Below are 22,096 nucleotides of genomic sequence, written 5' to 3' on the forward strand. Positions count from 1 at the left end.
GGTATGATGACCCTAATCACTCTTGGAGTGTATCTTTGCTTCCAAACAGCCAACATGCCCATTACATTTACTGTAGCCTTCATTAAATTAGGATTTACCAACCTCCCTACCAAATTTTACTCCAAATAAAAGTGTTATGGACACACCTCAACACTTGATATTTACATCTTCCTGTGAAGCCCTCTTATCTTTCCGGGAAACCCTAATTCAGTTATAGAGCATATGGAGAAAGTATTCTTCAGAGGAGGCATGGAAGAGGGGCCAAACAACTTACCTACTGTGAAGTGGCAAAAAGAGCCAAAATTATACTATTTTAGCCACTCTCTTTAAAATATTTCTCAGCATTGCAAATTTGGATTTTATTATTGGAGTTCTCAATGGCTCTCAAGTCGCTTGTAATAATGTCCATACATTTTATCTGCAGATTAGATATAACGGTTAGGGATTTGTTCTAGTAGTCTCTTGTCCTTTCACGGCATAATTGTTTCTTGCTTTTGCCTGAAGTCTGTTATCTGTCTTGTCAATGAAAGTGCGGAAAATTATGTGAACTCTAAGCTCAGCTACCACTCCTTTGGACCATTGCCTGCTTCAAATGATTAAATGCCATGTAGATAAGCATAGTCCAATTTTCAATTATTTATTTAATCTATTCATTAAATAAGGAGTAGAACAAGAAAAAAAATAAGAAGAAAATGTATGTGCCTTCTCAATGGGAAAAAAATAAATGTATCTGCACTTCAATTTCATATTTCTCATAGCATTTTAGACATACTGTTTAACCCATCAGCACAGAACAATAAGATTTAAGGACTCAAGGCACACACATTTCAAACAATGATTGAAAGCACTAAAAGATATTGGTTGGTAAAGCCTTTATCGATAAATGATAACTGCACAGCAAATCCAGTCTTTCTTTTTTTAACTTATTAGCTTCAAAAATAAAAATGTCATCTGATCAATGTTTTCATAGAAAAATAAATAAAACAAAGAATTCTGAAACTGGGCCTTGGATATCATGGAGGGATTGTAAAGTATGCACTCCAACAGAATACAAACAGGAACCCTGACAACATTAAGCACCCTAATGTATGGAGTACAATTACTAAGGTAGGTGATAAACTCTGTCCCATTCTATGCCAATGTGGGCATAGCAGTACAAGAATGCCCACACTATTATTGGTGCCCAGGGCCACCCTTCAATGAAGAACTTTTCCCAGTATATCTTTCCTACATGCTCCCCTCCTAGAAATACTAGGTTGGTTAAAATCAGCATTGAAGTCGCAACTGCAGCTAGTGTTGCGTGGAACCGTCGCTGCATCTCTGGAGAAAGTTTCTGACAAACGGAGCTTCGGACAATAGCGCAGGACAACAATCTCCTGATGATATATTCTGTGTTGATACCAATCCAATTTAGTACGGCCCAGCACCAAAGATTTTGATGCGCCCCATGCCAGTAGGTCACAAATGCAAAAGTAATGCCTGTGGATAACAACATCCCTCCATGGCCAGACTTTGAACCTCCCATTGGTATGTAAATGTATCTGATCAGAAACCTATGAAGTCCGACGTCAAAAGTTCTCCACATCTCAGTGAAACTATACATTGTACTGACACAGCGTGGCAAAGGCAGAGGTCTCAGTCCGTCTATGCGTACAACAACGGCAGGAAGGCCATAAAGAACCAGGTATTTCACATAGAAAAAAAGCACATGTGCTAAAGCCAAGCCCCCTAAAGCCCAGTGGGATGTAGTTCTCAAAAAGGCATCACTGGCGTACATCTCATGAATGTGCATGAGATGAATCATCAATTCTGCAAGCCACCACCACCAGAAAAGGCGGAATGCACTAAGGATGCCAACAAGCAGGTCAGTTTTTGGAGTGGAGGTCTTTTGCTTCTGCATCTCTTTACGGAATTCATCAAAGTTCATGATAGGCCCATTGTGGAACATGGGATAATAGAACATGTACAGCAGCAGCCAAGCCAACGAATACCCACTCTCCTGATCTTTCTGCTGCCAGCAGTACTCCAGACAGAAGCTGGTATAAAACAAGCATCGCACAGCCAATGTGAACTGGAGCAGGTAATACTCATTCTCTGTTCTGTACCAAGCCCTAGTTTCTTCCTCAATTGCCTCAACCTGTAGAGTGGCGAGCAGAAGAAGAGAGCAGACCCAGGACAGCACAGGTATCCTCAGCTGGGCAACAGTGTAAGACACAGCGATGTGGAGCAGGAGTAGTCCAAATCCATGGATCCCCAGGAGAAACCAGCAGGCAAACATGCCATAGATCATTAGGCACCAAGGTTGTAGAGCTCTCAGGAAGTAACGGGATGCTAAGGACATCACGATGTGCCCAGTGAGAGAGACAAGTAACCGCACCCGAGCCCATCCTGTCCAGAAGCTCCACTCGAAATCCAAGGTATCCTTTTTAAGGGCCCAAAATAAAGTGCTCTCCTCAGAGTCAACACCATTGTCATATTCTAGAATGTACTCCTGAGACAATAAATAAACCTCATAAAAGGAGTAAATGTGGAAGCCCACAGAAACGAGAAAGTAGAAGTTCATTTCCCATTGTGGCAACAACATTCCCGTCAGCTTTTAATTATAAAGTCCTTTGTTCAGTGCCAACATATCACTTACCAATATGCAGCACCATGGTAAGTGTGTCTTCTATGTCTATGATCTCGATGTCCCATAGCTAATAAAAGACAGTCTCTCGTTTAATGGCTTATCATTCAATTTTTCATCCCTTCTTTCAGTGAGTCGTTATCCTTTGTCCGGGTCTTGTTTCTGAATCTAGTCTCTAAACGTTTTTAAAGAATTAGAAGCCTTAGGCATCCGTGCAACATCCTGTCAATGAAAGTCGTTGGAAGCCTTCTCACTTTCTTTTCCCCCCAAAGCCCGTTCCTCAAAATGGCATCCTATCCCAAGTCCGTCCTTTATTTCTCTGTCTTCAGCACTCTGCATCTTAAAATGGCTGTTCGCCGCAGTCTCTTTTTTATGTCTATTCAACCCAGGTCTCCCACTGTAGCTCGCTCAGCGTCACAATATCGAGCATCCTGTGCATTCTAGAGCGTGCCACGACCAGCAGAGTGAAAATTCGGGAGACTACTTGAATGCCATTTCGTTAGGACCGGGAAGGGCGAGAGGCATCTTATACTGGAACGAACCTATACCTGCGCAGAAAAATATAAGCCGTAAATTAGGTAAGAACACGATAACAGTTTAGGGATGCGTGTCTTCACTTTTTACAACCGATTAACAATATTGAGTATCTGAATCGTCTAAAACGTTATTTATTGATTCCATTGGACCATCTATTTTACTCTTTACAGTTTTCTACTCGCTTGTAGCCTGGAACCCAAGTCGAATATATATATTTCAAGATGTCTACTGACGTACCCATCCCACTCTGACCCACACTGGCTGATTACTACGATGCCATATACACGATGAAGGCCCCCTCGCTGCGCTACGGAAGTTCCTCTGCGTGCTGACGTTCAGCGTCCTACGTCGATCCTACTGCAGGCTCCGGATTTTGCGCTTGTGTCGAAGACTGAAGATGTACGGGCGGGTCAACAGTAGCGGGTCTCAAGGAGGGTAAGAGTAGGGCTTATTGACACGAGAAGTCCGAGACAGGGAATGGGACCCCCTGCGGTGCTAGGGAGAGTGGCCCAGGTCCGTGACCTGATTAAGCCACACCGGAGTCGGTGTTTACAAGGGTCCAAACAACCGGCCATAAGGGAAGGCAAACCCACGATGAGTTGGAGGAGTTTTGCGGTTGTGGTGTTGACAGAGAGGGTCGATCCTGTGTGGGCAGACGAGATGTGTTGAAGATAATGTATCTGTAATTCCAGCAAAAGGCTGGTGGTGTGCACGAGAGGGTCGTTTGAGAGTGGCCTAGTGGGCAATGTACGTGCCTTGGGGGCGGGTGTGGTTTAACTGGCGGTGCGATGACGGAAAAGACCCCGATAGCCACCTTGAACAACCAAATCCCATATTATTTATTTTGTAAGCGCTCACATTGTGTTTGTGCAAGTTTGATGCTAACATTCAATATATATTTCATTTGTGGAATGTTTTTGTTGTTTGGAAGCTGTATTATGTTATAAACAATGAGGAGGGAAAGAGAAGCTGTGATCTTTTCGGCTTCCAATGGTTAGTACTAAAAATCAAAATGGTCCTGTATAACGAGGGTCTTGGTTGTGTTGGTACCGTCATAAAAACTCTCATATACGTACACAGAAGCATTATTAGAAAATACTGTGTCCCGGTCTTTGGAACGCAGGGATACATTATGCCCATGAGTAACTAGTTGGTAGAAATGTGTTCTTGTCGAATGTAGCACAAAGGAAAAGGAGCCTAATTTATTGACTCGGACAAGCATTCTGACACTATTGTTTTCTCCGGTTGGGGTACATTTTTATTTAACTGATAGCCCTCAACTGTATGGCGATTTGCAAATGTAAGAACAAATATCTATTTCAGTGTTTAAAAATGCTGGAAGTGGGGACTTCCCTAGTTGGCATTGCTTTCGTAATTCTGAACCTGGCCCTTGTGCAGTAAACATGTCGAATTCCTCAATACCATTACACTTTTCAAACAGTGTTTTCCGAAAGCTAGCACCAGATTTTGTCAATATTTCTTAAATCAGACCCCCTCCATATTTGTCAAACGGCCCCAATGTATGGTTTATGTTCTTGTAGTTTTTATTTGGAAGTAACATTTCGTATAGAAATGTAACCAGTGAACATGAACCTTTACATATAGATTCAGACTGCTATGTTGTTAAGAAACAATGTTTGGATTTTGCAATATTAGCTACAGCTCTGTCGGTCACAACTGGGATTACCTGTGTAAAGGTAAGCTGTAGCTAGTTGGTCAGAAATTGCAGCTTCCAAAATGTCACAGAAAATAGAAAGGCTGGTGACGAGACAAAATCCTGTTTGGGTGAAGGCAACATGTTCTTACTGGTGGCCTTGTATTGGATCTTTATTGTCAAGGGAGAGTACCTTTTAACTTTTGTTACAACAATTCAATTGCAATCGAATACTTATACTTTCCACCTTAATCCTCTGGCACATTCAAAACAGCTGAGCAATATATGACTCTGTCATGATTTGTGTCCTGTGTGACTTGGCGGTAGTCATGCAACCCCAAGTGTTAAGGTGCAGGCAGAAAGGCAACGCAAGCCAGCCTCCTCTCTACACGTATAATGTATTTTATTGTGTTGCAACATTTGTATAGCGTTTACGTACCCCCTATGTAGGGGCATTGGGGTGCTTGCCTACATGGATAGCACACTACACTGTTGTAGGGTGTGTGGTTGAAAAGATGTTTTTGTTTTGATCCTTTGTTGGGAAGTTTTTCCAGGTTGTGTGCGAAGACCATAAATATGCTGTTATTTTATGGGACAATTCTCTTGGCTGTGTGATGGATGAAGAAGATGAGATAAGCACACCATTTATGTTTTTTTAGTCAGCTGGTATGCTTGAGTAGCTCCGCAGGTCCCTTTTTTTTGGTATTTCTTATGTTCATAGTCCATTTAGCTGGTTACTGCACTAGGTTGTCCATTTTGAGATACATTGTTTAATGTTTATGATCCTGAGGGGGCATAGGTTAGAAGGAAAAGTGCTGTAGAGATCGGCTGGGATTTTCTTTTTTCAAAATTATACCAAATCATTGTGGTATGCCATGAAGTGCCTATAGAATGTAGTTGGTCTGGACCTGTAGCGGGAGCCTAAATTAGAGTTCGCTGTTGGACAGTGGTATGTGGTAGATAATTACTCTTACCCCCCATCCATTGTTGTTTTTACCACCATGCCACCTCAGTTTGCACCAAGCTGTATGCAAGTCAGTCTTGACCATGTAGCAATCAAGAGTCCAGCCCAGATCCTCCCAGTTTTTCTGTGGTCCTGTGCTGTTTAGTCAGTATAGCATAGTTTCCGTCAATACCACACCACATGTTTGTGTATATATTGCGTGAAGTCAATGTAATACATGTGCTCTAGTTTACTTATAACGTGAAGCCTGACTGCTGTTTTTTAGGTCGAGCATGCGCTGCTCTGTGGGAGGCTTCTTGTGAGGGCTCAAAACTTCCTGGAGACTTCTCAGTGTGGGTCTGGAAACTCCCACACATTCCATTGGCCTTTGCGTTTGGCTTTCAATAACGAAAGCACGTAATTGGCTAAAGACAGGTGCATGTCCCGTCTTTTCTCTAAACGTTCACTCTCACAGCGTTTGGGTCTCAGGACCGAGCAGGCTGGCAGCTGCATTCCTCCCTTGTTGTGTATCATGTTACTAATTAAACATAGCACAGTCTCTTTCAGTTTTTCGACTGCGCTTGTTTTTAAAAAAAAATGTTTCCTGCCCGTCGACATTCTGTCTTTATTATTCTACATACATTTAACTTATTGTTCTGAGATTTGTTCCTGAGCCTGTTTGGAATTAGATTGCGTGATGCTGCGGTGAGTGCTGTTGTCGGGCGGCCGCCATGGGCTCTGACCAGGTTCAGTAGTAATCAGAGCTGCCAGGTCAGTGCCTCCATATTGCCCACACAGTCGTCACTTCTTGCTGTTAGATCGGGCACACTCGCCAACTGCTTGGACGTTTCCCCACAAGTAAGACGCTTTAATGATTATCCAGGCATTCCTCTATTCCCGGTCCAAGGGAGTTGTCACTTTCACCGCGCAAACTCGATGACCTCCACTTTTATTTTAAATCTCCTCTCCGACTACTTGGTCCTTGTGCTCTCCACGAACACCAGAGCACTGCTAAAGGTGAAGAGTTTATTTGTGTTCAGGTGTTCATCACTCGAACTCTCCTAAGTGCCCCACCCCAGAACGTCGTTCGTTTTAGTGATGAAAGGCAGTGAGACTCCCAAGACTTTCGTTGCCGCTTGGTGCAAACCACCTCTAATTCACTCTAAGATTAGTGATCAAAATAACGAGGCTGGCGCTGGGAGTTGGTAGGCGAAGGACAAGTTTATTGCTCTAGAGGAGAGTACATCACTTCGGACACCGGGGCTCTCGTCAGGAGGTGCTCTGACAACTTCTTTGCTGCTCGGTCTTTTATACACATTTCAGTTAGTTTATTGGTGGTCAAACATCCTTGGAATTCCTGCCTCCAGCAGGTTCCCACACAGACCCTGCAGCTGTCGTGGTCCCCCCCCCCCCCCCCCCCCCCATCGAACAGATGATTGCAATCTTGTAGCTGGACATTCCGACAGGACCTAAGTGTGTGGGATCGGTCAGATCTGAGGGTTTGTGCTATTTATTAAATCAGACTTCTTTGTTCTAAAAGTTCGGCCATGTGGGGGCAAGAAACTGTCTGCAGGGGTCGGTTAGTGCCTGAGACTGGATTTGAGCAGTCAGGTGCGGTCAGGGAGGTTATCAGGAGTCCTTGCTCATGTTCAGAGGATGAAAGGACAAATGGGTTTAGGGCGGGAAGTGGCTCCGGGGCTTTGTCATGAGGACAAGGTTTTATAACCCCAGTATGTTTGGTCATGCTTGGTCAGGGTGTTGGGGATGATTGCGAGGTCAGGGTGAATCATAGGGGACTAGCAGTGAATGAAATGGCTGCGATATCTGAAATGGTTGCTGCTTACGCGCTCGCGGAGGCCTTCGCTACACAAGATGGTGCCGGCAAGGTTCATATTTATCGTCTTATATTCAATATTAGGTCTTCTATTGATGCCCCCTCCCTTAGCAGATCAAAGCGATACAAAAGGGGGTGATGGACGGAGTGTTTGAGCAAATCAAACACTCACTCCCAGTCAACTGATTTGGGTTTAATCCATCACCATTCTTTAGCTCACTCAGCCACCCCAGTTCAGACATGGCCATATGCAAATCAGTCTGACCCTGTGCCTCATGGGAACAGTCCAGCCCGAACTGCCAAGCCATGTCTTCCCTGGGCGGGAAACAAGCATCCTGGGACCGGTTTCGGATTCATAATCCTCATCAGCCAGGCTATCTTAAAACCAGTGGCCAAGGGACTCACATCTGAGCATACCCTGCCAACTTAGGGCGAACAAAGCGATACAAAATGGGATGATGGACGGAGCCCCCCTCCTTTATGTAGCATACCTGGCTGAGTTAATAATACCAAGGCCGTTTCCTGCCTGTAGCCAGCGAACTATATTTTTCAGTCAGGCCTCTCTTCGGCAAAAATATTCCCCGTTAAGCCAGACACATCGCCCAGCCTCGCCTCCATTTTAGTGGAATTGGGGACTCCCCCCAGCAGGTCTCTTACATAAAGTGCCCGGTCTGCTAATCCGCCGCCCCCCTCTTTGCATTCCGTGTGCTGAGCATCACCCCCTCAAGGGCTGACATCTCCCAGTGCAAAATTACTGCTGCCTCCGATACTGTAGTCTCAATAAAGGAATGATCGGCATTGGAAAGATATAGTGTTTAAACAATGGTTTATGGCACATGGGCACTTTTGGGTGCTAAACGCATCCTCATGTCTAAAATGGACACTTAAACACATTTTGGCGCTGTATGGTGGGTTTGTCTTTCTCTTTATTTTCTGTAACATGTGGGCAGGCACACTCTCATCACCATTATATCTCTTACTATTACAAGGGCACTACATGTTCCACCCGCCCATCTATAGTATAATACCTGACCCTTGCAGCTTCTTCACTCTCTTGTGGCCTGTACAAGCCCATCCTGGCTTGATTGGAGGCTCACTCCCCCGTTCACTAGTGGCATGTGAAGCATCAGTAGATGTTGTAGCACCCCATATGTGCTGCATAGCCAAAAACTTAAAAGGTCCCAAAGGCAAGACCTATTGGCTATGCCAATGCTTCTTAATTTATTGAAGAATATCTTTTTTATTATGCGAGTTCACTGATATCTAACAAGCTTCCTGGCTTAAAAAAAAAGAGAAAAAACCTCCAGTATACTAGGGGTTAAAATGTCATGTCAGGAGAGGGACCACGGCCGTGCAATTAATCAAAGGTTTTTATCAAACAGGGTTTCATTGCTCTACTGAAGGGGCTTGTAATTTCTACCCTTCTTAACCCCTTCCACACTCATGACGAGCTGGGCTCGTCATGGTGTAGCCTCCTCGTACACTGATGACGAGCCCAGCTCGTCATGAATAATGGGAAAGTCAATAAGTCAGCACAGGGGGGGGAAAGCCTTAGCAGCCATGGAGTTAATTTTGATTGCTGTTTGGTTCAAAGTTTTGGGTATGAGATACTTGGAAATGCCCCCTCCCGTGCAAGCCTTCTTGGTTTATGTGATCTGGGCGGTAAGGAAGTTAGCTGATTGCACTGCACAGACAGGGGCATGCTTCTTCAGCAATAGAGCAATTCATCACATTGTTGCAGAATACTGCATGCCATAATTCTACCTTTTGAAATCTGCGCATTGAGCCGTTGGTTTCCCATGAAAGTTCTGATTGGTCTAAGTGACATGACTAATTTTGGGCTCTCATGAAAGTGTACAAGGTGGGTGATATGGCACCAGGTGGTTTTGGCGCTCACTCTTGACCTTTACATTTATTCGTAGTGCAAATTATTATGGTGCTCCAGGAAGGGGGAGACCACCCCAATCCCCAGAGTTTGATCCCTAGGGATCTACCTTAGAAACAACTCAAAACCCGAGCACACACATGCCAGTGACCGTTAGTAGTATACAACATAGATGCTCATAACAGTATTTATTTTCTTGGGCTTTTAATATCTACTTTGATTATCCAGCCAACACATGTTTTGTTGTCCGGGGAAGTTATCCCACTACTTCCTCAGGGCTGTCTTGATGCAATATAATTCCACTCGAGTATGGACGTACTCGAGCAGGACAGGTCACAGATACTAGACACGCTGCTCAACTGTTCGTCAGGCCGCATTCAGTGCCCTTCGTTACCCTACCTGACGAAGCGCATCAGCATATGTGTAATTTCAGAAGACTAACCAACTATTTGCCTTTAACTTGTTCACAATAAATCTCAGATAACAATTTAATATCTGCTAACCAGTGGCTGGGGCTGAAGTACAACCGGCGCGGAGGTTTCATGAATTAAATTGCCTCAAGACAGCCCTGAGGAAGTCGTAGGATAATTTCCCCTGATGACGAAACACAGGTTGGCTGAATCATCAAAGAAGATAATAAAAGCCCAAGATAATTAATACTGTTATGAGCAACTATGTTGCAGTGCTCCAGACCGATGGTTGTGTTCCGTGCATGGCGCACACCACCCCTACCAGCTCCATTGAAGCTGTGGACTAATTCCACTGTCTCCTTGTAGTTTTTTCATAGGCCAATTTGGCTTGGAGTCTGAGTGCCATACATGACCCGCACCAAGCTTTTGTTCGAGCTCCGTTAGCCCGGGGTATAGGTTTGTTTCAGTGTATGCTTAGAGCTGGTACTGCAGAGGTACACTTTTTTTTGTCACATTGCTGATATTTTAAATATTAATTAAATACTGCTACTCTACGTAAATAAAGTGATCAACTATGAGAGGCTCCCAGGATGTCAACAAGTACTTTTGCAAGTTATGAGCAAACCTCTGCAGCACGCTTGAGAGCTTTACCCGTGTTATTCTTTGAAATGTGTTTCAATTGCCTTATTTTAATACTTGTATGCATACAGCCTCCATAATAGTGTGTGTGTGTGTGTGTGTGTATATATATATATATATATATATATATATGTATGTGTGTGTGTATATAATATATATATATATATATATATATATATATATATATATTATAGGGCAAGCCTCGAAAATGGGCTTCTGGGGCACAACAGACTTTGCATTTTTAAATCAAAGCGCAAAATAATAATTCTTAAACATCACCCAATGGCTGGCAAAAAGTAAAGAAGCAGGAGTGAACCACGAGCACCATCAGGCACTGCGACTCACTGTGGGGGTTCCACCGGGGGCGAAGATTTAAACAGAGTGCATTTCCTGTTGGTTCACCATTACCTGAATAGACGTTACGGCACACCTTTGAAAAAGTTCTAGTAAGAACGAAACATATACATACGCGAATCTGCTCAAATAAATTGCAATCGGATTTTGGCTTATATTTGGACTATATTCTTTTAGGGGCGTACCCCCACTAAGTCAGATCTACACCATCAGCAGTCACTACATTGGGCATGATGTGTGAAGGTTATACCCATGGACCTAAAACGATAAGCTGTAAATAATAGTTTAGCGCCTGAGACTTGGCATGCTCTGGTGGAACTCTCACCAGGCTTCACTGAACCATAGCAACAAAAAAGTACTGAGCACCAAAAGGCATGCCTTAAAGTTGCAACTTTAAGTTGCAAAACCCTTTGATCAGGAATCGTGTCACCGAAACCCCAACCTTGATTCGATCACATGGCAGGGAAGTCAATATTTTGTATTAATCTTACTTGAGTGCTGCCTTCAAAATCAAAAATGAGCTTTACAAAGCAGCACCACCAAAAGCAACATTGCAATTCAAGCTTACAGTTCAGGACAGTATAAAGCACCTTCAAATATTTTTTGACTAGTACAATGATGCTTTTCACATAAAAGTAGCTATGCATGAATTAATCAGAACCACCTGGAACTCCCTTACCTGGATCTGGACCCTCCGCCCTCTGTGCCATTATAACAGTCACTGCTCATCACTGGGATTCCCAACAAGGCTGAAATGCATCTGGCATTGTCTTTCCCCTTGTAGAAGGGGTAAAGCAGGACTGTAACCTTTGGGTGACCTACAGCCACTTTTTAGGTCGAGGTAATATCCGGGCTGCCGAAGGCAGGACCGGAAGTACCTAGATTTAATGTTTCTCAGTGTGGACTATTTGTCCCGCCTCTGTTTTTGCCTCTCTCCCATTGGCTGGCTTCCTAAGCGGAGGCCAGCCATTGGAGGAGAGAGCTGTCCCTCCGAATAGGCTCCGTCCTTTTCGGATTTGGAGGTGTGTTCGGTGTTCTTCTTTCCACTTTTAGGCCACGCCCATTCTGAGAACACCGAACACGCCCCAATGCGAAAAATTTGGAACGTTCTGCAGCCACCATTTTCTTTCCCCCCGCAGTGAAGGTGAGCCTCGAGCCTCTGCCCCCGTTTGTGCCGTTTTTAGTACTCCTGCGCCCCTGTTTGTGCCGTTGTTCTAGCTTTCTTTTATTTATTTAATTCACCGGGAGCCGGCCGTCTCTCCAGTAGTGGACATTCAGCGAGAGGGCCTCGCTGGGGGCAGTCTTGCAGCGAGCGGCAGAGGCAGCGGGCTCCTTTGCCAGTTGAGCTTGACTGGCGAGAGGAAGTACGCAGTTTAATATGGCTTCTCAAATAAATTATTGAACCCGTTCAAGACACTCCGCGTCTTCCTCACTACAATGTCATGTCTTTTCGCTAATGTGCGCGTTCAAACAGCGTTTACATCATCTGTTCCTGCGCCGGAAGAGGTCCGCCAAAAAGGTCCAACAAAACGGAAGTAAACACTCATGCCATGCTCTTTGGGCAGTAAATGGTGGTAGATGCTTTCCGCTCTGAGCTGGAGGTGCACAGGCGTGCGCGATGTGGGCATGCGCTGTGCTCCGGTCTCAAGATGGAGGGTAGCCGTTGGTATTACAGCCGGGAGCTCCACACACAAACACAGTCTGTGTTTGTGTGTGGAGGGGCTCTGTGTGTGTGGGGGGGGGCTCTGTGTGTGTGTGGGGGGGCTCTGTGTGTGTGTGGGGGGGCTCTGTGTGTGTGTGGGGGGGCTCTGTGTGTGTGGGGGGGCTCTGTGTGTGGGGGGGGGCTCTGTGTGTGGGGGGGGCTCTCTGTGTGTGTGGGGGGGGGCTCTGTGTGTGGGGGGGGCTCTCTGTGTGTGTGGGGGGGCTCTCTGTGTGTGGGGGGGGGGGGCTCTGTGTGTGTGTGTGTGGGGCTCTCTGTGTGTGTGTGTGTGTGTGGCTCTCTCTGTGTGTGTGGGGGGGCTCTGTGTGTGGGGGGGGCTCTGGCTGGGTACCTTTTTTGTGGGGGGCTCTGTGTGGGGGACTGTGTGTGTGTGGGCTCTGTGTGTGTGTGTGTGGGCTCTGTGTGTGTGGGGGGCTCTGTGGGTAGCTTATTTTTGTAGGTGGCTCTGTGTGTGGGTGGCTCTGTCTGTGTGTGGGGGGCTCTGTGTGTGGGTTTAGAGATTAAGCTATTGGCATTGTAAATGACAATGCCATTTATTTATGATTTAAAAAAGTCATCAACAATGCCAATAGCTCTACCTTTAATAATGCCGAGACCATTGCATTGTAAATGCTTGTTAAACACTATCGGCCGCCGAGAGCCACTCTGGCTGTACTGGAGTACCAGAAACGTCCTCAACAGTTGCCCTCTTACTCCAGGTGTATGATTTGTGGATGTATTGTATACAGACAACAACCTTTTTTCAGAAGGATTTAAAAATATTCTAGCTGGGACACTAAATTTAACCTAGACTTCTAGGTGATGCATTTGTTTTACTATTTTGTGCAAGGGGTGAACGTTTTTAGGTCGAAGCCTGCATTGCAGGGCATTTGCCCTGCTGCAGGCAAAGACCTATTGTGAACAGGGGAATTTCAGTACTGCGTGAAACCACGCCCTCTTTTTCCATTGGCAGGCCTCGCGAAACGGAGGCTTGCCATTGGAAAAAGCTCCTGTTTAGCAGATTTGTCTGCTCTGGATTCCGCCTCTCGAGGACTCCATGACCTGCCTTACGGTAGCACGACAATATTTTCAGAAATATTGCCTTGGCAACCATGAGGCAGGTCAGGGAGTCCTGGAGGGGCGGGATTCAGTATCCTGTTTCCTCGGCGGTGGAGCAGGTAGGGGAGAGGCGGTGCTTGTTATTTCTGCCACTGGGGGGGATACACGCTGCGGTAAAATAGGCTGTATATTCAAATTATTCGACGCAAAATGTGCAGCCCTTGCCCTCGGTGAGTATCTGGTCAGTTTAGGGGGAGATATTCCCTCTTGAGGAGCAGCCCCCTTCTCCATGCAGTATGGGGAAAACCTTTCTTAAATTGGAGCATGGAACACTACTATCTAATTTAACTACTGTGGTGCCAAAAAGTAGTTTCCAACCTAAAGAGGAGCATTCAAACTGGTTATCTGCCGAAGAAGTCCTCCCTGATGACGTGCATTGGGCCCCAGCCTTTCCTACCTGCTCTGAGGAGAGAACGGAGATCTCCAACTTGTATGCTCTCCCTCGCTCTCCACACACCAACAGGGGAAGAAGCTCACTCCGCCTCCATTCGCTTGCTGCTAACTCCCACCTCCAGCCAGAGCTCCGTATGCCTGGACTGAGCTCACCAGTATCGAAGTCGTCACAGCCAGGGAAGCGTGAAAGAACTAGAGGGCCGACCGCCGCAACCCCTGCCTGGAACGGCGAGGGCGGGTCCCCACCTGCAAACACTATGCAGACCTGCGCCAGAGCAATGCAACAGCGGTCTGAGAGCAAACAGCACAAAAAGCGTAACTTCGAGTCATAACCAAGATCAGAAAAACCTGATTTTTCCTAACAGAAATATATTCCCTATTGATTGCAGGGTGCAGGAGACGCTAGAAGAGGTCGACAATCCTTATTTTCCCACCACCATTACGAGCCCGAGAGAAGTGTGTCCGCGGCTGTTCAAGTGGCGGCCGCCATGTTCCTCGAATTTTAGTCTTTGTCCAGGCGCATGAATGCTAACTTCAGATGGAATGAGTATCATTGGTCGAAGTGAGACTGAGGTCTGAACTTTGTAGGAGTTAATACCTTTCCAGCTGTGCCGTTTCATAGCCAGTGTGGCTTTATCCTCCTGTAAGGAAAGTGGCCTGGTGTTAGAATTATTATTTTTTTTAACTTTCTTTATTGGTTTTATACAACACTCGATATGATTATTAACAGGATCATGCATGTGCACAGTTCAGATCATAGCATGGCACATATCAAGGCACAACACGTTGTCTGCAGTTGCAGCAAGGGGGGCAAGGGGCACACACAGGGGAGATCCACAATACAACACACAATTATATTTGCTGACCTCCCAGGCATTTCATTGGCTTGCAGCTATCTACATGAAGTGAAGTTCGACTACATCTGAATATAATCCATGCAATTCGAGATTGACATCTACAAGTCCTCACAATAGAGTTTCCAAGACCTTTGCGTACCTATCTGAAGTGTTCTATGGTATTGGTCACTGCGACTCCGCTGGTGGGCTCTCTCGTGGATTTGCCAGCAAGTAACATGTTAGGGGTGACCAGATATCTCGGGCCTGGAGGTACTAGGCAACAGCTCCGCATAGTTGGCGAGTTGTTCCTGACAATAGACCATGTCGTCAAGCCAAACCTTGAATTTAGGCGCCCTCCCTCTACCCCACCGGCAGGCCACTCGCCTCTTAGCCATGAGTAATGCAAGGGCAACATATTTTCGATGCGTCACTTGTACCTGTTTAACATATCCCAGCAGGGCCATCAGTGGTGATAGAATTGAAATATCTCTTAAATTCTTTGGGTGAGATTTGCAGGTCCCATATGTTTTCTGCATGTAGAGAGTGAGCCCAGCAAAGATTGCTCAATTACAAGCAGTCTCATTTAGACAAAGTAATAAGCACCATCAAGAGTGCAGTGTGATCTACGTATGGAATATGAATGCTGCATAAACTTGAAATGCCAACTGCTGATGTGAATTTATTAAGAATCTGAAATTAACTGACCAAATCAAAGAAAAAAATTTGCAGACAAACAGAGGGATGATGAATCTGGCAAAGGTGCATGTTACCAGTGTGGGACAACTTCACATTTATCATTGTATAAAAAATTGTTCGACACGTAACAAACAATGCCCAGTGGAAAGAAAGACCACTTTTCCGGAGTATGCAAAGTTGACCAAGGCGAGTATATACAGGTGATGAGGAGGAAGATGGCATAATTAGTTTGGAGGATGACATGGAATATCTTGTCCTATAAGTGGCAATTCTGGGAAAGAAAAGGATGAAAGTCAACCCAGATGTTTGGTGCAAATCATTAAGTTGGATGTGGAAGTGCTGGTAGACTGGCTCACGTATACCATTATCTCAGGGGAAACGTATAGGAATTTAGCTATCAAGGAGCTATTAAGCGCTTAGAGAACCCGGGGTTATATAGCGCTATATAAATCGAAATAAATAAATAAATAAATAAGGACAAACTGTGCATCAACCTCATCGTGCCAGAACCCCGTGGTGGGCACAAGATCAAGGTGCCAAGGCCTGTAGTAACATTGGTTAGATGTCAGATTACTTTCTATAGATTAACCCCTTCAGTGCTGCGAACGTCCAACGGTCGTCGCATGCACTACCTCCCCAGTGCTGCGCACGACCATTGGACGTCCATTCAGCACTAGTTCCAATGGACAGCGCAGCACTGGGGAGGGATATTTGCGCTGCATCAAAGGGGTTAAAAAAGGTATGTTTTCAATATTTACTTTAATAAAAGCAAGGTATATTTACCGCGTAAATGAAAGGGGACGGTATTCCACATTTTTGCTGCTGGAATGAAGAAAGCTTTATATCCATAAGTAGAAGTCAGTGCCCTAGTAATTTGAAGCAGGCACTTTTGTTTGGGTCGTAATTGTCTGGCTAAAGGGTCTCCAACGTTCTATGTTATAAGAGCTGCTTAATTATATTCAGTGAAATTCATCTTAGGCTACTAATAAGAGTATTGTAATAGTGACCACCTCAGACAAGATTACATTAGCTGCCACCCTGTGCCAGATCACCCACCATCAATGGTTACCTCAGTGCGTCAGGCAGGTTTGCCAGCTGTATTGTAAAAAAAGCATTTGCAATGCAATAGGTATCGCATATACGCAAGTGTAAGCTATTGGCATTGTGAATGACAATGCGTTTTATTTATGTTTCAAAAACCAAAACTTAAATAAAAGGCATTATCATTTCCAATGTCAATAGCTCAAACTCGTGTGAATGCGAGACCTGTTGCATTGCAAATGCTTGTTTCAGCGTGCAAGCGCTACATCTTTGGCCTGACCTTTGTTTCTGCTACTATTCGCTGCTGACATGATTCCAAACTTAACCACACTACGCTGCTAGCTACCTAAGCCTCTCACTCCAGCATGTATATTGTTAATGCATCCTCCTCTGACCAGACCCTCCAACTCCACCCTCCAAGACGTCACTCGGGGAACACCACCGCGTCACTCGGGGGGCATCCCTCTGGGGCACCACCGCATCATCACTCAGCACCACAACAGCACTGTCCTTGCTTGCTACCAACAAGCATTGCCATAGCCAATAGGACTCGCATTAAGAAAGTGTAAGCTATTGGCTTTGTGAATAACGATGCTATTAATTTATATATTTTCAAAGCCAACACATAATAAAAAGTGTCATTTACAATACCAATAGCTCACACTTTCCTAATGCGAGACCTATTGCATTGCAAATGCTTGTTTCCAAAGCGAATTAGCGCTACATAAAAACAGCACAACTTTTTAGGTCTCGCGCCTGCGATGCATATGGCGAAGCCATATGCCATCGCGCAGGCGCGATACTATTGCTGCCGGGTATGCTTCCCAGGAGACAGGAGATGTCACGAGCACGCTCTGGAAAGCGATCGGCGCCGGCCGCGCGCGCGCTTCCCCATCTCCTGTCTCTCTGGGAAGCACACAAGCAAGCCCCGCCAAGGTAACTTGAAATAATCTTTATTTCTTGTACAGACTGACGCTCGGAAACACTCGATGTGAAGTTCTCCTAAGTCATTTAACCTCGCTTATGGTGAGATTAATCTAGTGACTGGTGGGTGTGGGTGCTGGGCTAATCGCATCGGAGCTCCCTCTGGCGGCTTGTGATTGTAGTGTAGCCGGAGACTGAGCTCCCTCTATCGGCCGGCGCCCTTCGCTGTTGCTCTGAAGGAGCCCCCCTCAGATGCTGCGGCAGCCTCGAGTTGCGCAGTGTTGTCCCTGGACACCTGCGAGAGGAAACTCCAGACGCTATAATGTAATGCTGGCAAACAAAAAGTTTTCACTACGACGCGCTATATAAAGGTCTCATGTGGAAATATTTTACACCAAGGGTGACTTTGCAGAGAAAGGCCCACTATCCGTGGACTCTGTGCTTTCCATCCCCAACTTACAAACATATCACTGCACGAGCAGTAGCACAATTAAACAGAATAACCCAGCCCAAAGTAGCAGTTGCACACCATGGCATTATGGGTATGCAAATGAGCCCAGGAACGGCTTCTTTCTCCACATTGCAGTATGCGACCTGTAAAAATTGAAGGCAACATTTCAAGTCTCGTGGGAAAAAAATGTCAATTTTGCAGTGAATCTCGCGTTTATTCAAAGACAGTTAAATAAGTCGCACACACTTTCTTTGAGATATTCAGGACCGGCGCAAAATACAATTCAGTGTCAAAATTACATTCTGTTCGGTTTTCATAAGTAGACGTGCTTCGCTGGAATTCATTCGCCTTGACCCATCCCCGAGATGAAAGTTAACATTGAAGTGCTTAAAAATTATGACACAAAAAAGTAGTTTGTCAAAGGCCAGTGCTGCTGTACAGGGCGCACTTTATAGCCAGCCAGCAGACACCACTGATGTTTATTGTGGCCACGATCTGTATATTTCACAAAGTTTCCAGCAAGCAGAGCCTGTGACTCTGTACAGGGTCCTGAGATTGCTTGCACCCCACCTGCTAGGGCTTTAATCACAGAAATGTAGGGCCTCAGTCGCGGCAAGAAGGTGGGTGTGATCTGTTCTGTGTTGCCGACCAGCAGACCCTCTGAAGCTCATTGCTGCCCCCATCTGTACATTTCAAAGAGATGCCTGCCAACAGAGCACACAGTCTGCAGGGCTCGCGCCACATCTCTTACGACTTTAATCACAGAATACAACATCTCCAGTTCCCGCAAGATGGTCTCAATGGCACCCTGGGGGGCGCTGGGCATAATTTGGGTGTGGGGGTGATTGTCCCTCGTCAGTCTCCTGAAGGGGCAGGGCTCTCTTTGAGGGCAGCTGCGCGCCCTCCTGCCCTGTCTCTTCCCCATGGTTGGAAGTCTAGCTCCTTACAGATGACACTGCGCGGCTCTAGGCGCTGCTTGGGTGAGGGCAGTTCTCTGCAGACTGCTGTTCCGATGACAGTTTGAAACCAGTGATTGACTCGGAGGCAGTTCTCTGTATTTTCCACAGGTACAACAGTAGTTGTGTGATTGTGTTAATAGATTTTCTTTTCCTTCAGGAGGTCGAAGTGAAGTTCTCGGGACTCAGTGCTACAAAAGTAGTTGTGTGATTGTGTTAATAGATCTTCTTTTCCTTCAGCAGGTCGAAGTGAAGTTCTCGGGACTCACTGGGCACCTTCCTCAGTCATATGAGGGCCGGCCATTTTAACCTCACTTTTGGTGAGATTAATCTAGTGACTGGTGGGTTTAGATGAATCTATTGACTGCTGGGCTAATCGCATCGGAGCTCCCTCTGGCGGCTTGTGATTGTAGTCAGGAAAAGAAAATAGCCAGAGAACTGCCCTCACCCAAGCAGCACCTAGAGCCGCGCTGCGCAGTGTCTTCTGAGGACGGACTATCACCCCCACACCCAAATTATGCCTAGCGCCCCCCAGGGTGCCCTTGAGACCATCTTGCAGGAATGAAGGCCTGGACTCGACAAACTTAATGTGGAGAAAATGGAGGGGCATGATTGAAATAGAGAAGCCCGGGAAACGAGGCAGATTGATTGGAATGAGAGGATTCAAAGCGCAGTAAACTCCAAACCATTATGGATGTCCTGTAGCGCTTGAAACGGTGTAATCTTCATAGAAGCCACCAGTGAGCTTTGTGCAAGTTCAAATGAAGAACAGGGGGCAGAAAAACAGATATCTAGGACAAAAGTTTGGGAAAGGATATTAAGAATGAGCAGAGTGGGAGGAAAGTGAAGGCAGGTTGGGGTGCTTGCTAGAATTTGAGGAAGAAGTAGACGTGTGGGTTGTAAAGAATAAAGGAAGGCAGGTATGTTGTACAGAAAAAAATACTTGGTATTGGCACTTCACAGCTCGCGTAATTATTAATGGTATTTGTGTTATTGCTCATGCTGAGTTCCTGGAGTAGCAGATGTAGATGTTTGATCACTGCCTGCATAGTTATGATATGCAGACTCAGGACTCGAATCCAAGCCCACATCACCAGGATCCAACCTTCTCCGGAGTTGAAAACCCATGTATTCAAGCAACTTCCATAACTGTGTAGCCTCTTCAGTGCTATCTGCTCCTAAAAGGAGGAGGGGGTAGGGTAGACATGGTCCTTTCCAAGGGCAGTGGTGTTATGGGTTAGTCCACCGCTGTGCTCAAAGGCAGTGAGGTACATTTATTTTCCCCCACATTTTCAGTGGGTACTTGCTGTCCTGCAGCAACATTTGCAATTGTGAACTGGGCACCGGGGCAGTTGTCCTCTATACCACATTGAAAACAAAATGAGGTGTGAAGGGTCCTTGTGATAGCTGCAGTAGCACCCTCTCTGCTTCTGAATAGGGTGCTGGAGCATGTTTAGCTGTCCTGGTCCTTCTTGGCCTACAATTCTTTGAGGTATTGTCCCCGTCTTCGAAATTTAGGGGCAATGGATTTCAGGACACTTGATAGTTATCAAACTAGTACCATAAGATCCAACATACATCCTTAGAAATAAATGACATTTCCTGAAAAAAACTAAAGTTTAAGACGACAAGGGTGAGCATGGTTTTAATAGTGGCTACAGTGCAAAACCAAATTGTCTGCCAGGGTTTCTGTTGCTTTGTCAAGCCTCGCCAAAGTTACCATCAAATTAAACAAGCATTTGCAATGCTACAGGTGTCGCATTTACTAGAGTTTGAGTTATTGGCATTGTAGATTACAATGCCTTTTATTAATGTGTTGGTTTTTTAAACAAATAAATAAAAGGCATTGCCATTTACAATGGCAATAGCATAAACTCTCGCAAATGCGAGACCTATTGCATTGTAAATGCTTGTTATATATGAATCTGCCTCAAAGTAGTGCATTTAAAAAAAAATGCTCTCCTTGTTTGGTAGATTCCGGTCTGTGTTGACACACACATATATATAATATATAATATTTGTTACTTCGGGCAACAACAGCCGCTTTGCTGTACAACATGGCTAGAAATCATTGGGAAAGCCAATGGAGCTTGTAGGCAACACCAGTTGACTTTTACAGTGCTTGCTTTTTTCATTATTTCTTCACTTCATCCTTATTGGTGAGTAGGTCAGTCTTTCTGATTGGGTAAAGAGCTGAGAGATAAGGTGGCAGTGCAAGTTACAAGAATGTAATTTCTGTAGTCTGTTTACTGATGCAATGGTTTGTGCACTCTTTTACTGATAAAGACGTAATTCCCCCCCCCCCATTTTTTTTCCAGGCGCCGCAGTAAGTGGGATGTTCCTGGCGATTTTCCTTCATCCCAGTCCTATGCCAACACCATGGCACACAGCAACACTGCTACTATGTCCCAGGCTGGTAGTACTTTCCAAAACTTCCAAGGTTTATCTGGGAATCCTGGCTACCAGAATTCATCTGCTGGAAATGCTGGATACAATTATCAAGGTTCATCTTCTGGCAGTATTGGACAATCCTTTTCTGGCAATATTGGATATCAGGGCTCGTCAGCTGGGAACACCCGCTACCAGGAATCACTTTCTCAGAATACAGGCAACAGAGATCCATTTTCTGTGAAGAAAGATTCTGATAATGTTTCTACACCGTCAGGGGCATTGGATGCCGCTGCTGCAGTGGCAAGGAAAATCAATGCCATGCTTGTAGCAAAGGGCAAGCTAGTACCCTCCCAAACTGCTGATAAGGTAATTTTTCCCCATTTATTTACCAGTAATGCAGAAGTCATTGTATAACCACCTATCTTGTAGGCTTCTGAGATTCAACCTGGATCGTGCATAAAATCTATTGCATTGTTCTTTCAGGTTGATATATGTTGGAGAATTGCATGCCTTACATACTTTTGCTGGTTACTTCTGGTATAGTTTAAAAACTTAGTAGTGATCCCACAACATAACACTTCCGATATAGCACCGAAACATTCATCGAACCACACACCTTATATGGTGTGGCATGCTATTCATATAAGAAAGCACTTCAGCACCCCACATAGTCGTAGTGGGTGCTATATAAAAGCTGCCGCACAATAG

General features: G+C 45.3%; 2 protein-coding genes across 5 annotated transcripts in view; one reads left to right on the top strand and one right to left on the bottom strand.

Moving 5' to 3' along the window:
- Nucleotides 1–754: 754 nt before the first annotated feature.
- Nucleotides 755–2,898, bottom strand: HHAT (hedgehog acyltransferase). Its single transcript, XM_086947421.1, has one exon. It carries the CDS (start codon nucleotides 2,582–2,584, stop codon nucleotides 1,103–1,105), a length of 1,482 nt encoding a protein of 493 aa, XP_086803547.1. The 5' UTR covers nucleotides 2,585–2,898; the 3' UTR covers nucleotides 755–1,102.
- Nucleotides 2,899–3,047: 149 nt separating this feature from the next.
- The window catches only part of KHDC4 (KH domain containing 4, pre-mRNA splicing factor), a 109,657-nt gene continuing 90,608 nt past the window's right edge, over nucleotides 3,048–22,096 (top strand). For 3 of the 4 annotated variants that reach the window (XR_015302622.1, XR_015302623.1, XM_086947423.1), the window contains exons 1-2: nucleotides 3,479–3,598; nucleotides 21,316–21,754. Coding sequence is in view for 2 of the 4 variants with exons in the window: in XM_086947423.1 (XP_086803549.1) it covers nucleotides 3,561–3,598; nucleotides 21,316–21,754 (477 nt within the window). In the remaining 2 variants the exon portion in view is untranslated. Of the gene's footprint in view, nucleotides 3,205–3,333; nucleotides 3,599–21,315; nucleotides 21,755–22,096 lie in introns of those variants that run through there. The other variant, XM_086947422.1, reaches the window with a different exon arrangement.

Source organism: Lissotriton vulgaris, chromosome 12 (genome assembly GCF_964263255.1).
Source record: "Lissotriton vulgaris chromosome 12, aLisVul1.2, whole genome shotgun sequence".
NCBI classification, from domain to species: domain Eukaryota; kingdom Metazoa; phylum Chordata; class Amphibia; order Caudata; family Salamandridae; genus Lissotriton; species Lissotriton vulgaris.

Coding starts and splice junctions, on each gene's coding strand:
- HHAT (XM_086947421.1), bottom strand. CDS start 2,584: ATGTTGTTGCCACAATGGGAAATGAACTTCTACTTTCTCGTTTCTGTG.